This window comes from Ursus americanus, chromosome 5 (genome assembly GCF_024610735.1).
Source record: "Ursus americanus isolate L20-20 chromosome 5, mUrsAme1.1.p, whole genome shotgun sequence".
NCBI classification, from domain to species: Eukaryota; Metazoa; Chordata; class Mammalia; order Carnivora; family Ursidae; genus Ursus; species Ursus americanus.
This window is the reverse complement of record NC_142131.1, coordinates 88,185,173-88,200,451: the sequence shown is the minus strand read 5'-3', so window position 1 is coordinate 88,200,451 and position 15,279 is coordinate 88,185,173. Positions and strand designations below refer to the sequence as shown.

The 15,279-nt window shown below is 56.8% G+C and overlaps 1 protein-coding gene across 2 annotated transcripts in view; it reads left to right on the top strand.

Annotated features, from left to right (window-relative positions):
• Positions 1-15,006, top strand: part of SNAP47 (synaptosome associated protein 47) — a 40,682-nt gene extending 25,676 nt beyond the window's left edge. For both annotated transcript variants that reach the window (XM_045774345.2, XM_087862450.1), the window contains 2 exons: positions 2,570-2,694; positions 14,001-15,006. In XM_045774345.2, the coding sequence (XP_045630301.1) occupies positions 2,570-2,694; positions 14,001-14,147 (272 nt within the window). In that variant the 3' untranslated portion in view covers positions 14,148-15,006. The remainder of the gene's footprint in view (positions 1-2,569; positions 2,695-14,000) is intronic.
• The last annotated feature ends 273 nt before the right edge of the window (positions 15,007-15,279 follow it).

Genomic DNA, 15,279 nt, shown 5'->3' with positions numbered 1-15,279 from the left:
CGACAGAAACCATTTTATACTGAAGTTAATTTTTTTTTAAAGATATTTCAGAGCATTGGAGTAACTGAGTCGGTAACTCAGGTCTCAACCCAGAGCACCAGGGGTGTAGAGCTCTGTGCTAGGCGTAAGCCTGCTGACACCACAGCTTGTCATGAAAAATACCCCTGACTTAGTGTGTTCCAGGAAGAAAAATTCTCTATTCCGGCTTTCTGGTTAAATAAAACCTGTTTTGTTAAACATTCAAAAAAGGTCGGTGTGTCCCTTCAGAAGATAGTTCTAGATCTTGGAGCGGAAACCACTGCAGTGGGGAAGGAGCCCAGGGCTGGGCCCCGGTGTGAGTCCGACATGGGCCTGGGTCTGGGAGAAGCAGTGCGGTACCCAGCATGTTAATACCGAGGGTGTGCAAGCAGGATGATGCCACGACAGATGAGGGAAGGTTGCTGCTGATGGAGTGGCGCAGGGGGGACATCTGTGTGTGTGATGGGTGCAGATGGGGTGCAGGGCGGGCAGGGCCAGGGTGCCAGCGATGGGCTGCCAGTGTGCTGGGGGCAGAGGACCCGTGGGCTGAGGATGGGGTATTAGTAGGCCATGGATGGGGTGCTGGCTACAGTAAACTAGGGGTCCGAGGATGGGGTGCTAGGGTGGCTGGAGCAGGAGTCCATGAGGTTGGGGACTAAAAGCCAAGGAAGGGGAGGGTCAAGGCTGTGTGAGGAGTTTGCTGTCTCCTGCCAGGCCTCAGAACCAGTGTCTGTCGTCGCGTTAGCACTGATGCTTGTTAACGTGCGCGCCGGTTGGCCTTTCCTTGAGGCTAATAATAGCTGGTAGGGAACGTGTGCGTTGGCTGTTTCTGCCGTCATACCTTCCAGCTAGCTCTGATGGTGCTCTGTGCAGCCGTTTCAGAAGAGTGCTTGCTATTATGTGAAGTTTAGGTAGTGACATCTTAGATCACATAAGGTCGAACGACACTGAGTTGCATGCTGTGGAAAGTCCCTTGCTAATTGAAGCCTTCATGAAGCTGGAAGAGGGACGGACTTGGAGACTTCAGAACGCAGGCTGTGAGGTCAGTTTGATGGGTTGCAATCAGCTTTTCTTTTTCTTAAAGAAGGAAATAGAAAACCAGACATCTGTATGCATGGTAAGGGTTTTGTCTAGCCTCCTGGATGCCCCTGCCGGTGTGGTGGGTCTCCATAGGGTGCACCTGTCACAGCGCACACAGAGTGTGGGGGTGTCCGCACCCAGCCTCCTCCAGCAGAGGCAGGCCGGGACCCGGGGTCCTGCCTCCATGCAGCCCTTTCTCGGGCACTGGCTTCTGAGCTCTCTCCACCTGGCCTGGGCCTTCTTCCATTCCCGGACCCTGAGAACCCTGTGTCGTCCTCACTCCGACGTGCGTTTATCCTGAACGAGGCCATGCTTCCCTTACTCAGCCAGGCAGTCCTCAGGGAGTATTGATTTGTATGGATTATTTTGAGAAATGCGAGTAGAGGAGATATTTGTGTGTGTGCTGGGGGTGGCCAGCTGGGCTCTGCTCTCTGGGCCCAGTGGGGAGCTGTGGCCCAGGCCACTTTCCCGGTCCTTCCCTTCCTGATGGTGCATTCATCAGGCGGTTCTGCTCACCACCGCCAGGGTCCTGTTGGCCCTTCTGTGCCTCCCATTCCACAGAAGCAGAGACGTGCTCGGGGGAGCTGGTGCTGGCATCCAGACAGCTGTCTGCTTTCCAGCATCCAAATACAGGAACGAGGCTGTGCTGCATATCCGAGGTGCTTTGTATTATGGGAAAACGCAGGCAGCAGGCCCTGACCGATGCCCTTCTCTGGTCCCTGTGGTGCCAGGGTTGTGGTTGGAGTCAGCTCTTTAAACAAAGGGCAGGTAGCCCGCTACGGGCCATGCGAGGCCCCCTCGGTTATCACCACATCTCCAGGCTGCCTTTCCGCTCCTCGGGGAGCCTGCCTAGGCGCAGGTGCCGTGTGACCGGGAATATCCCTGAGCAGGGCCCAGCCACGTGCAGCGCTCTGACTCACCCCCACCTCCATGCGGCCACACAGCCAGCTTTGCTTGGCTCGACCAGCTGGCCATTTCCTGTGCTCTGGAGAACCACAGCGCTCTGTGGGGTGAAGAGATGGTGCTGTGGTTTCGAGCACTGTGTTTTATGTGCGTTTCACCAGGTTCCACAAGTGACCTGTTTGATACTCCACACGTGTAGCCCTTTCCCCCAAAGAAGAAAAATGGACGCACACAGATAAAGGGCCTTTCCTGAAAGAGCAGTTAGAGCCAGACCCAGACCATGGTCAGTGGTGCCCTCTCTGATCAGAGCATGGTAAGGAGGCAGCTTGGGCTGGGGTCAGAGTGAGCTCAGGCAGCCCCCACCCCAGCTCGGCGTAGCAGAGCTCGGAGCAATGGGCCCACCAGCCCCACCACCCCGGTAGGCACAGAGGCCACAGACCGGTGGGTGAGTTGAAGACACTGCGTCTGCCCTGTCAGTCTTACACGTCACTCCTCATGAAGTTCTGAATGTTCTTGCGTGGTTCGCACCTCCGGGAAGATGTCACTGCTGTTTGATTTTCCATTGCAGCGTCTGGGCTGATGGACTGTGCCATGCATCGCGAGCCCTGCTCAGGGAGCCAGGAGGGCCAGTTGCTTCCGCTGCAGATGAGTGAGCCGTTCGTTTCCGAGGGGGACGCCCAGGAACTGAGACAGGTAACGTGCGCTCATGGGGCTGCCTCGCCCCTGCATGTGACTGCTCCTTCCTGCCCACACACAGTTCCTCTCTGCCTGATGCTGGCCTCTCGTCTATGGGGGCTGCCGTGTGCCTGCCCACTTTGGTCTGCTCTCTGGAGCTGGAGAACATAGAGAAAGAGCAGTGCCCATTCCAGGTGCCTGTGTCTCATGACATGCACACACGCCCGTGTGCCTGTGCCCACACAGTCACCCTGCTGGCTGCATCTGCCTGTGGAATGTGTGCATGTGCACATGTACGTGTGGGCTCTGTGTGTGCACGTGTGTGCTGTCTCCGTGTGTGGTACATGTATGTGCGTGTGCATGTGCTGTACATGTGCTGTGTGTGTGCGGTGAGATCACATGTGCATGTGTGTGTTGTGTGTCTTGTGGGTGCATTTTATGTACGTGTGTGTGCTGTGTGTTCACATGTGTACTGTGCATGTGTTTATGTGTGTCTGTGTGTGTGTGCGTGTACTGTGCGTGTGTGTGCATGGCTCCACAGGTGCGTGTACAGCTGACCGTGCTTGCTCTCCCAGATCTCTCTCAAGGGTTTGACATTGACACTGGATTCTTGAGGACGCTTGCCACTTTTTGTCCGGCAAGTAGAAATTTAAACAATATTTGATAGAAGTACTTTTAGGTTGTCTTCCTGTGTTATTGCTGGACAGTACAGTGTTTTTTCTTTTTCCTTTTTAAGTAGTTTTGAAGCAGATGCCTAGACCTTGTATCCCATCATTCACAGATATCTCCGTACATGTCTTTAGAACTTAAAAACTGTTGAAAAGCCCCACACCGTGCCATGCTCACCTCAGCTCATCAGACATCAGCTGTCTCATTCAGGGACGTGTGCCGTGCGTCTGTTCAGCTCACAACCCGTGTGAGGCCTGTGCCAGCCGCTCCGCAAAGTGCTTCTTAGGATAGGGCTTCCTTCCGTCCTTCTCATTTGCTTCACAGTGTATTTGTGGGAAAAACTCCGTTGTTTCTCTGTTGCAGTTTTGGTTTGCAGCTTCCTGACTCGGTTTCCCTGGTTCCTAGCTCATGGTTTCTTCGGATCCAGGCTCCGCTTTGGAGAGGCCGTGTCATCCCTGGCACCACACACTTCCACCAGGACACACAGGAAGACCGTTTGTCTTTCAAACCTGTTTTTAAAGAAGAAGTCTTTACTGACGTGTCTGCATAGGCATGGCCTCCTTTAAGCTTGGCCATTTCCTTTCTGGAAAAAAGCGCTCATCTTTGCTATGGGATATTTTAAATATGCACGATTGGTCACTCTTTCCCCTGGTCCAACTTAGTCACTTTGAGTAATGACCCACAGAAAAGCTGCTTTTTAGCTGCAACCAGCAAATTCTGCAGGTTACTAATGATGGCTTTTGATGCACATATTGACCCCGGAACACAGCTTCAGGGCTTGAAAAACCCTCATCCTATAAAGGGAAACCCTCCCTTTTCCTGAGGGTGGGTGTGCGCCCACACGCCTCAGGTTGGTGGGATCTGGGGCCCCTCTCCCACCCTCCTACGAGAGTGTCCCACCACTCTGTCAAGGCCAAGGTGGGAACAAGGCTTTTTGATGGGAAATGTAGGGATTTTGTATGTTAATTCTGGTGGTGGCCAGAGGGCCGTTCTGGTTTCAAACCAGCCGTCTGTGCCCTAGAAGCCAGGATGGTAGAGGTCGTGATGAAGACAGGAGCGGCGCCGAGGAGAGCAAGCTTCCTCACGCTCCGTCTCCACGAGGGTGCGAGTGTGGGGTCGGTCCTGAGCGTCGTCAGCAGGTTGGTGAGCCCTGTGGTGTCTGTGCCGGGAACAGCGGGTGCCGTGAGTCAGGATGCTGGCCGCAGGGTAGGGAAGTGGTGACCCCAGAGTGGTGGTGCTGGGGAGAGCCACCGCGGGAGAGCAGGGCTTCACACCAGCCAGCTGCTGGTCCTCCTCCCTGCAGGGACAGCCCAGTTCCACCAGAGATCGTCTTCTGGAGGTAAAACACATGTTTCCTATTTAGAGAAGAATTCTTAGCTGTGGCGTTGAAGCTCCAGCATAAGTAGGAATGAGGTAAATTTCTGGGGAAAAGAGAAATGCAAGAACCAGCCCCCCCCTCCCCCCGTTCAGCTGTGGTTTCTGTGGCAGATGCGATTACCGTCGTTACGTGGAAATGGGTCTCCGTGACTTACCCTGCAGTGGGATGCTGAGAGGGACAACCGGCTGTGGTTTCCCCAGGGCCAGTGTGCTCTGCGCCCTGTGCCAGCTCCCACTGTGCCAGACCCCCGCAGCGGCCATAACTGCAGCATCCACCGTTCACGGGGAGGGCGTGCGGTGGCGGCCAGGAAAGGAAGCGGATTCGCTGGGATGGGTTTGGCGGAGCGCCCTGAACCATCTCACGTCTGATGTGCTGGCCTTTCCTGCCTCAGAGCTGCTCCTTGCTTGTTAGGAAATCTGCATCTGCTCCCTGCTTGGTGCAGCTCCTGGTGCCCTCAGGGCATCCCAGCGTCCAGGGACGTTCCCTCGCCAGATCCTCACCACCACTGCTTTGGCTAGTCCCGCCGCCTCCTTTCCTCAGTCCAGACCTGCCTACACAGCAGCACGGCCACGGAGGACTCCAGTAGGCGCTCCTGGCCTCCCCGTGACGAGGGGCGCCGTGTGTACACTCGGGGGTTAGGTCATGGGTCCCCGTAGCGGGGAGGGGGTGCCGCATGTGCACTCGGGGTTAAGTCATGGGTCCCCATAGCGGAGAGGGGGCGCCGCGTGCGCTCGGGGGTTAGGTCATGGGTCCCCATAGCGGGGAGGGGGTGCCACGTGTGCACTCCGGGTTAGGTCATGGGTCCCCGTAGTGGGGAGGGGGCGCCACGTGTGCGCTCGGGGTGCAAGTCATGGGTCCCTGTAGCGGGGAGGGGGCGCCACGTGTGTGCTTGGGGTGCAGGTCATGGGTCCCCTTAGTGGGGAGGGGGTGCCGCGTGCGCTCGGGGGTTAGGTCATGGGTCCCCGTAGCAGGGAGGGGGTGCCACATGTGCGCTCGGGGTGCAGGTCATGGGTCCCCGTAGCGGGAAGGGGGCGCCGCGTGTGCACTCGGGGTTAGGTCATGGGTCCCTGTAGCAGGGAGGGGGCGCCGCGTGTGCATTCGGGGTTAGGTCATGGGTCCCCGTAGTGGGGAGGGGGCGCTGCATGCGCTCGGGGGTTAGGTCATGGGTCCCCGTAGCGGGGAGGGGGCACCACGTGTGCGCTCGGGGTGCAGGTCATGGGTCCCCGTAGCAGGGAGGGGGCGCCACGTGTGCACTCGGGGTTAGGTCATGGGTCCCTGTAGTGGGGAGGGGGCGCCACTGGTGCACTCGGGGTGCAGGTCATGGGTCCCTGTAGCGGGAGGGGGCGCCGCATGTGCACTCGGGGTGCAGGTCATGGGTCACCGTAGCGGGGAGGGGTCGCCGCTGGTGCACTCGGGGTTAGGTCATGGGTCCCCGTAGTGGGGAGGGGGGCGCCGCTGGTGCAGTTGGGGTTAGGTCATGGTTCTGCACTCCTCTGACTAAGGAGGCAGGCGGTCTGCCTTCTAGGTGTGACTTTTTGTAAGCAGTAATCACAGTGCTCGGGAGCTAACAGAGGGACCGAGGGTTGGCTCACAGGGGTCGCAGACTGTGGGGTCATGGCAGGAGGGAGCTCTGGAGCAGCTGTGGAGATGCCGCCGGCCTGTGCCTTCTTGAGCGGGTCCCGGCTCAGAGCTGTGACACTCTGCACAATACTGTCTCCTTCTCATGTAGGAAGAGGAGAGCACCTTTCGTGTTCAGCTCTTCTCTCCCTTCTCTGTTCGTGGTATTCAAGCTTGTCCTCGTTCACGTGTCTCCTCTTGTGTCATTTCTTCCACACCGAATTGATGCAAGAGAATTCGACTTAACACATGCAGTTCAGCCCAAAATAAATGTCTTATCAGTGCAGGACCTGTCCCTGGTCTCAGTGTGTTAACTGTCTTTTTGGAGAGATGACAGATCTCCGCTTCTTTGGGTGGCTGCCAGTGCAGTCATGGGGGTGACGTCCCAGCCGTGGAACCCGCTGCCATGCTTCCCATCCGCAGTGGCAACAGCCCAGACCCTGCTCCAGGAACACATGTTCCAGAATGGACACGTCCCTGGAAGAGCAGATGGCTATGCGGGGAGGCTGGTGAGAATGCCGGGCAGGGTCAGTGCCTTCCAGCACAGCGAGGCCCTGACCGACCGGGAGGGCATGTGGAGACCTTGCTGGAGCAGGCTGTGCAGAGAGCTCGGGGACAGAGAGCCATGTGTGTCCAGGAACCCACCGGAGCCTGTGTGCCAGGCGGGCGAGGCTGGGTTTGCTTTCATGAGCCGTTTGGAAGGACTGCAGATGTTCTCATTCCAGATTCCTGCCCTTCGTTCTCAGGTGTTCTTGGTGCCCTTTTCCAGGTTGTTCGTTCCTTTCATTCCCGATGGGGCACCAACAAGGGGGGGGGGAGGTGATCATGCTGTTTGTATTCATGGCTTTGAAAGCAGTCCAGATACGCGCTGTGGCTTAGACCTGTTGCTTTGTAAATTATTAACAAGCGTTCCTATGTTGTCTGCTAAACCACAAGAAGAGCCTTGGTAATGGGGAAAACGTGCTTAGTGACTTGTGACGTCCACGACAGTTGACATTTCAGTGAAAGGACGTGCGTCGCAGGGCAAGCTCTGGACTGGAACTGGGGTCCTGGCACTGCTGTTGTCGACCCCAGCTTCCCAGGTGGGCTGTGCACCTGCCCTGGCCACCACCTGCTGCAGGAACGAGCACAGTGATGCCAGCTGACTTGCAGGGAAGCATCATGCCGTACCTTCCAGATGCATGCATGGGTTTCCCATCTGCTCTGCTGTTACCTTGGTCACTGGTAGCCACAAGCCTGCCGTCACGGACCCCCGCCCCGGGCCCCCTCTGTGCTTTCATGTGCCCCCCCCTTCGGGCTTCCCTCCACAATCACTGGACAACCTGCGGGGCTCGCATTACGCTGGCTGTGGCCCCCACCCTAGGGCAGGCCCGTGTGCCGTCTCGGGCAGGGCTGGCGGGTCTTCGCCTTTGCTGAGAAAGCTGGGACAAACCTGGGCCACGTGGAGGGACGGCTCCCTTGTGGTCCAGGGGGACCACATTCTGTTCCCTCCGCTGTCCCGGAAACGCAAATGGGCTGGCAGAGCCAGACAAGGAGCCTCAGGATCTGGTGGTGTGGACAGGATTCCAGAGCAGCTGCTGGGCTCTGCGGAGGGAGGAGTGTGAGGGCCAGCGAGGGCCAGGGAATGGGTGCTTTCCCGTCTCCCCAGTCAGCCTGGAAGCGAACCCGAAGCGTTAACGTTGGCGTTCGGTGGTTTCACTGTTGAGTGCCTGGCTGTCTTGTAGAATGGTGTTTCTTTATCATAGTAAATACATATACATACGGCCATTTCACCCACTGACGGTGCACGTGGCACCCTCCGTGCCCCCACCCCAGACGGTCCCGTGAAGCGCCAGCCCCTGCGGCTTTCTCTCTGTCGTGCACATGTCCTTCCGTGCCTGCTGTCCTCACTTCCCACTGTGTTTTCGGGCGGGCAGATCCGTCTTCTGTGTTCGCAGCTGAGTGGTGCACGTTGTACAGGGGCCCACGTTGTGTGTATGCATTCATCCACGGCTGTTGTGCGTGGTGCTGCTCTGAACGCTCACACACACAGGGATCCGTGTGGGTCCTGTCGCTGCTCCTAGCGAGTCCCAGGGTAACTCTACATGGGGAATGGCGAGGGGCTGCCAGGCTGTGCTCCGCCACGGCCGCACCATTTTCTATTCCTGCTGGCGACGGGTGAGGGGAGTCAGTCCTCCAACTTCATTCTGCTTTTTCAGGACTGCTCTGGCTCCTCAGGGCTGCTTGCAATTCCAATGGATTTGAGGATCCATTCTCCCGTTTCTGGGGGAATAAAGAGGCTGCTGGAAACGTGATATGGATTCCGTTGAATGTGCAGGTCACTTGGAGGCGTCTTGCCAGTATTAAGTCTTGCAGTCCAGGAACACAGGTCATCCCTCATTATTTCGGTGTCTTTAATTTCTTTCAGTGTGATGTGTGGTTTTTAGGCCTTTATGTCTATTTTCTTGTATTCTGGGATGAGTCCTATTTGGATCCCATCGTGACCTGATGGCGAGCAGGCTGGTCCCCAGGGTCCCCCTCTAGCCCGGTGCTCGCCATGTGCTTGCCCTGTCTGGACCTTGAGAGGCCACTGGGAACTGGAGTGAGGGCTGACAAACCCCTGAAGACTCCGCTATCAGAGTCTCGCTGTGGGGACGCAGCTCTGTGGGGACCTGGTGCGTTAGCTTCCCCCCGCCCCCCCACAGAGAGGGGGTCTGGAAGAGGGGGCCGCAGCAGGGGCCTCCGTAGAAGACAACCCTGTGCCGCTGTCCACAGATAACCCCTGGGGCCTCAAGGAATGCAGCAGAAGGGATAGGGTGGGACGCAGGGGTGGTCTGTGAGTGCTGAATGTGACAGATTGTAGCCTAGAATGTTCTTTACAGCCTCCAGAGCTTTGGCTGTGCTGGAAGCCAGTTTTTCCCTCTTTACCTTCTCTATAGCATATTAATGGCCCCAACTGGTAGAACTATTTGGAGTTGCAGACAGCTTGATTTATCCCAGCTCTGTTCTTAAATGGTTGCTAATTTCTCACTGCAAGAAAATTCACAGGTTTTCAGTGAGTCAGCTTAATAACAAGATCAGGGCAGACAGTCTGGCTAATACTAAACTCACTTTAGGTCTTCATATGAATATGATAATACTCTGAATGCTGGAGTCTCATCATGAAGTGGAACAAAACGTTTTCTTTCAGACCATCAGTGAGGCCACTAGCACGTTACGGATGTGCTGGAAACATGAGGGCCCCGCGCTTCCGTGCCCCACGTCCTGCCCTGATGCACTTACACTGAACGCCCGAGGCTGGACACTCCACGGGCCTCTGAGCCCCTGCTTCCCACACCTGGATGGCTGGCACGAGGTGCCCACGTTTAAACACATCTGCTCTGGTCAGCGGACCTCCTCTGCTCGATGAGCTGTTCTCCCGTTTGTATAAACAAGATGGAAACGTCTCTGTATCTGCTCGCATCTGTGGTGTCGGGAGGTAGAGGCCAGAACGGCAGTGGGGCGCCTGGGTAGCGCAGTCGTTAAAGTGTCTGCCTTCGACTCGGGGCGTGATCCCGGCGTTCCGGGATCGAGTCCCACATCGGGCTCCTCTGCTGGGAGCCTGCTTCTTCCTCTCTCACTCGCTTGCTGTGTTCCCTCTCTCGCTGGCTGTCTCTCTGTCACATAAATAAATAAAATCTTAAAAAAAAAAAAAAAAAAAAGAACGGCAGAGAGCACGGGAGTGTCTGCTCTGTCCTGGGGACCACGTGGCGCCCCCTGCCTCCAGCCAGGGCATCTGGGCCATGTGTCCCCACCCCCCTTGGTCACGGACGCCCCCTGCCTGTGGGGCACTGAGCCTCCTGTGCAGACTTGGCTGAGCGCCTGCAGCCGTTGGGCTGCAGATGGCTGAGTGTTTCTGTGGCTTCTGTCCCAGTGCTGCTCCCGGATGGCCTCCTGCCTCTGCTCAGCTCGGCACACTTTCTGTGTTAGGAGTGGATGTGTCTGCCGAGATGGCTGGTCAGCGGCTTACTTACTGGCATGGCAGGGGCTCAAGGAAGAGAGTACGGGGCCTGGTCGGAGGCTCCCCTGAGCGGCCAGCTGATACTTCAGAGCCTGGCGGTGTGACATGCTGATGACTAGACGGCTTGTCATCTTGGGCCGCAGAAGTCACAAGTGCGTGAAGGTCTGGCCAGACTTCACGCTCCCCGTTCTTTCCACCCCGTGTTCTGTGGAATGCACATGATGGCATTTAATGCCTCCAGTCCCTTCCTTAAAGGGAAAGACTCTGGACCGATATTCCGGAGGGACTCTTAGTTCGAAGCTTCCTCAGTAATTTTCTTTGCAGACTCGGTAGCTATGCAGATCACTTGGGTTTTTGCAGTATTGGTTCATTTCAAGCGTAGTTTGAAGCATTTCCAGCTGCGAAGCAGGGGTCTTGGTGAGACGTTTCCAAAACCAGACAGTTCAGCAGGAACGAGCCCGTGTGTATACTACAGACTCCATAAACGCCCAGCTTTCGTAGGCAGGTCGGTTGGTCTTGCTCACAAAGTAAGTATTGTGCCTACTGTCACTGTGTGTCTGTGCGTAAGAAGCGTAGACTCTGGACCCTGTGAATTCCTCCCGGTGCTGCTGCTTCTGTGGGCGGGGAGGCAGCAGGGGCCCACACAGAGCACAGCCCTCGGTGGGAGAGCCGTGCGCAGATGTGCCGTGAGTATACCATTCACCAGATATCAAAGGATGGATCTCGTTCGTTGTTCTTTATGTTGATTTCATGTTGGAATGATAGTGTTTTTATTTGGTTGGGTTAAACAGGATGTATTATTAAAATTAATGGTGCTTATCATTTTTTATGGGGCATCTGACTGGCTCTGTCGGAGGAGCATGTGAGTCTTGATGTTTGAGCCCCATGTGAGGATGTAGAGATGACTTAAAAAAGTTAAACTTTAAAAAATGCTTATCATTTTTATTGTTGAAAACGTGAGTGTTAGAAAATCTGAAGTCACAGGTGTGGCTCTCCTCACTCAGGAGCTTTGCCATATGTAGCTGCTCACGGCTCCAGGAGTGGGCCCGGGTCTTGCGCCCTCTTCCCGTGGCTGCTTGAATGGCTTGCTGACCCCTGAAGGCCCTTTTGCCTTTTGAAGGAACGTGTGCAGCGTGAGCCTGTGAGTGTGCGGCTGTGACGGCGGCATCTCACGGAGACCCCTGGTGTCCACAGGCGCATCCTGTCCGGGCCATGCTCTGAGCTGGCCGTGGAGCTTGGGGTGTTGGGCACGCCCTCTCAGCCCGGTGTGTGGAACAGTCGTTTGAGGGTCACAGAGCCCCACAGCCCTCACCCTCATCCGGGACGACCGGGGACAAGGAAGCAGGAGACAGAGCTGCGTGGCTGCGTGCCTCCACCCCCAGGGTCACGTGTCCGTGCCAGCCTACGGGCATGCGATGGAAGGACGCTGGGCACACAGGTGCCCCCGTGTCACCAGCAGTGCTTGTCCAACGGGCACAGATGGCATCCTGGTTTGGGACAATGTGTATTTTCTTCTCTGGTCCCGTGTCCTGACTTCCTACTTGCAGTAGGAGTCCTGGAGCAGGATCGTGGGCCATCCACACAGGTGTGGTGATGGCCGCTCACTGCCCAGAGCCTGCTGGGCCCTGAAGGACACTTGACATGGTTGACCAGGACAGCGCGTGTGGTCTGATCACCCCACACAGGGCGGGGGCCGCTCCTGGGAGTGAGATCAGGTGCAAGCGGGTGGCAGAGGCCGGCCTCCCTGGGGCTGTATGTGTGCATGCCTGGCTGAGCGGCCTCCTTAGTGCACGGAACAGCGCGGGCCGGTGGGGAGGGGTCGTGGAGCAGAGAGGGGCTCGAGGACCCGCTCCCACGGTGCGGAGCTGCGACTGTTTATTGCACCGTTTGGGCCTCAGCCATATGAGGTCATAGGAACGCGATGGAAAAGACCTCCTGTATGAGGTCATCCAGCCCGTCCCTCGGAGCCGACTGACCCCACGGTATACTTTCCAGAGCTCCATCCAGTTTTTCCAGTGACTCAGCGGCTCCCAGAGGGCGCAGAAGGCTGCTGTCTGAGCCTGCTACCTGGGGTTAGGATTTGTTCCTCCATGCCTGGACGGAGCTCCCAGGGATGGTGCCGTGTTGGCAGAGACATGGGCACGGCCTGCCTCTGCCACAACCGTGTGTGACTGCAGATGGCCTCAGGTCCCTCTACAGCATGCGTGCGGCGCAGGGCCCCTGCCTCTGAACCCTCCAGGACTTGGCAGGGGCACCTCACCTCGCACTTTATAGTTTTCACAGCCTGTTCACATTGCGCGGTCAGTCCAGCCTCCCCATTCCTGAGGAAGGACTTGATCTTATTACCCTCTGGCCACCTCCCTGCCTCCTTTCTGGTCCTCATGTGTCAGACGACGCGGCTCGCCCACGTGCTGGTGGGCAGTGCGAGGCTGCTTGGTGTTAGCGCAAGGCACCGTGGGTCACACCTTCCCCCGGGGTGCCGCGCTCTCCTTGTCCTGGGGCGGCTCCGAGGCGGCAGGTCAGCGGGCTGTGCCCGTGAGGGTGAGGTCCGTGTGTGGCGTGGTGCACTGCCAGCTGCGCTGGATCTGGGGCCCTCGCCGCTGACATCCATCCCCACAGGGCCGAGGACGGACGCGTCTGTATGTGGTTGGTCCACGGGGACTTGGTAACAGGCACCCAGGACTGTGGTGATGATTCACAGTGTGCAGTTCCTTTGTCTTGACCTAACCAGGGATCTGAAACTTCCCCTAAAAGAGGCATTAACATTTATTGCAAGTAGTTGGTCATTAAGGTTTCTCTTAAAATCATTCCTTTTTGTTGTCAGCTTGAGGATATTAAATTTTTAAACGCAGGCTCCCCACGCATGTAGTTAAAGTACGTTTCGCAATGCAAGTAGTCTCAATAGGATTGCAATAAAGTGGCTGTTCTTAGCAGTGTGTGAGACGTAGGAAGCATGACATGAGTCCCAGAGTTGGGGTGAGGGGCCTGGCCTCTGGGAGCCCCGGGGTCCTGGCTCCCAGGCCAGCCCCCCTCTTCACAGGGTTGTGCGTCTGTAGCTGCTGCGCCGCCTGGAGCTGCGCAGAGGTACCTGTGAAATGTTTCCAGCAGGGAGGAGGGAAGGGGCTTTGGCTTTTCATTTTGAATCCTGTTTTTCCAGCTTCTGTCTGCAGTTAGGTACGTGGGTACAGACAGGTAATAAAGACAGTGACTGGGTCCCGGTTGTGCCCGGGGTCAGCCCTCCTGCTGCAACAGTGCCCCAGGGGCATTGTCGGGAGGTGTAGGGACTGTGGCCTGGAGCAGGGCCAGAGGGCTGACACCTCGTCTCCTTCAGCTCTGCTGCCCTGGGGGTCCGTGCTCCCTGGGGGTCTGTGCTCCCTGGGGGTCCGTGCTCCCTGGGGGTCTGTGCTCCCTGGGGGTCCCTGCTCCCTGGGGGTCTGTGCTCCCTGGGGGTCCCTGCTCCCTGGGGGTCCGTGCTCCCTAGGGGGGGTCCCTGCTTCCTGGGGGTCCGTGCTGGTAAGCTGCAGAGCTGAGACCCAAACCCAGGATGGGAGGACAGTGTTTGTCATCCCCACTGACTCACAGAGTTTCCCAAGTACTGTAAAAATGATGGAAAGAAATAGCGTCTATTTTTGAGAGTCTGAGAAACAGCAGCCCCTCCTGCCATATGTGCTGCTCTTGCAGATCCTGAGGAAGCTGAAGAGTCTCGCCCTGGACACTGAGATGGAGCTGGAGAGGCAGGATGAGGCCCTGGATGGCATCACTGCAGCTGTCGACCGGACCACCTTAACCATCGACAAGCATACCCGACGTGCCAAAAAACTGACCTAGGACAGGAGAGCAGAGAGGGGACTGGTTTTGATGATAGTCGCTCCCCTGAGTACTTTGTTCTCAACACCTGCATGTGTGCTTGACGTAAAAACCTGGGAAGTCATTCCAAGGGCTGGTTAGTAGTTGGACGCCTTGAGCCAGAAGGTTCAGGCTTGCCCCAGGGTGGAGGGCTCAGTATGCTGTGACCTGGACCACAGCACAGATGCAGGAAGGAAGAGCTCCAGGAGAGGGGAGTTGTGCCTGCAAACCCAGCCAGCCACCTCCCAGCCCTGCCCCCATTGCGCTTGCTCTCTGCTCCCTGCAGGCCTAGCTCCCTTCTCCCCCTACCTCCCTGCAGGCCCAGCTTCCTTCTCCCCTGCTTCCTGTAGGACCAGGCTCCCCACTCCTACTTGAGCCCTTCAGAGGGTCCACAGCAGCAGGAAGGCTCTACCCTGCAAGGCTGGCTGCACCCAGTGCTCTGTGGCTACTTTGCGTGGCCAGCATCACCACTAGCTGAATTTTCATTCTCTTTCTGTTCTCACTGGGTGTAAAAGGACAATTTAAATCTCTATGAAAGAAATGTGCTGATTTCTGAGTCTGCCCACCCAAACCCCGCATCCTGTGTCCACGGAACCCCTTCTCCAGGACCACGTTCAGGCCCAAGCCTGCCTCCCCTCTGGGGGCTGCTCTGCATGGGCCACTCCACAGTCACTTTGTTCTGTTCTTCTCTGACAGGCCGGTTTCTTTTGGGTTGTTCTGTGACTTTTTACCTGAAGTCCAGTACATCTCGAGGTCATCCTGTCAACACCAGGAATATTCTTCTCACTGCCCGGTTTGTAGCCAAATGTGAAAATAATACATACTGCACCTATTTTAAAAAGTGTTTTTTTTTTTCCTTTAACTGCCCCATTTCTATCCAGAAACAAAAGAGAAATCATAGTTTTAGAATATATTTTGAAGATAGGCATTCGTGCTGCTTTTTGCTTGGTTTGGGGTGTCTTGGTGGGAGGGCCCCTCCAGGAAGGACGGATGGGGGCAGAGTGGAGAAGTGGGTGACCCCTTCGCCTGTCACAGTAGAATAGGCCACCTCCAGACTGCTTTGGAATGGCGTCCCAGAGGGCGGTGCACGGAGAGGTGCCGTGGGGCCTTGCCG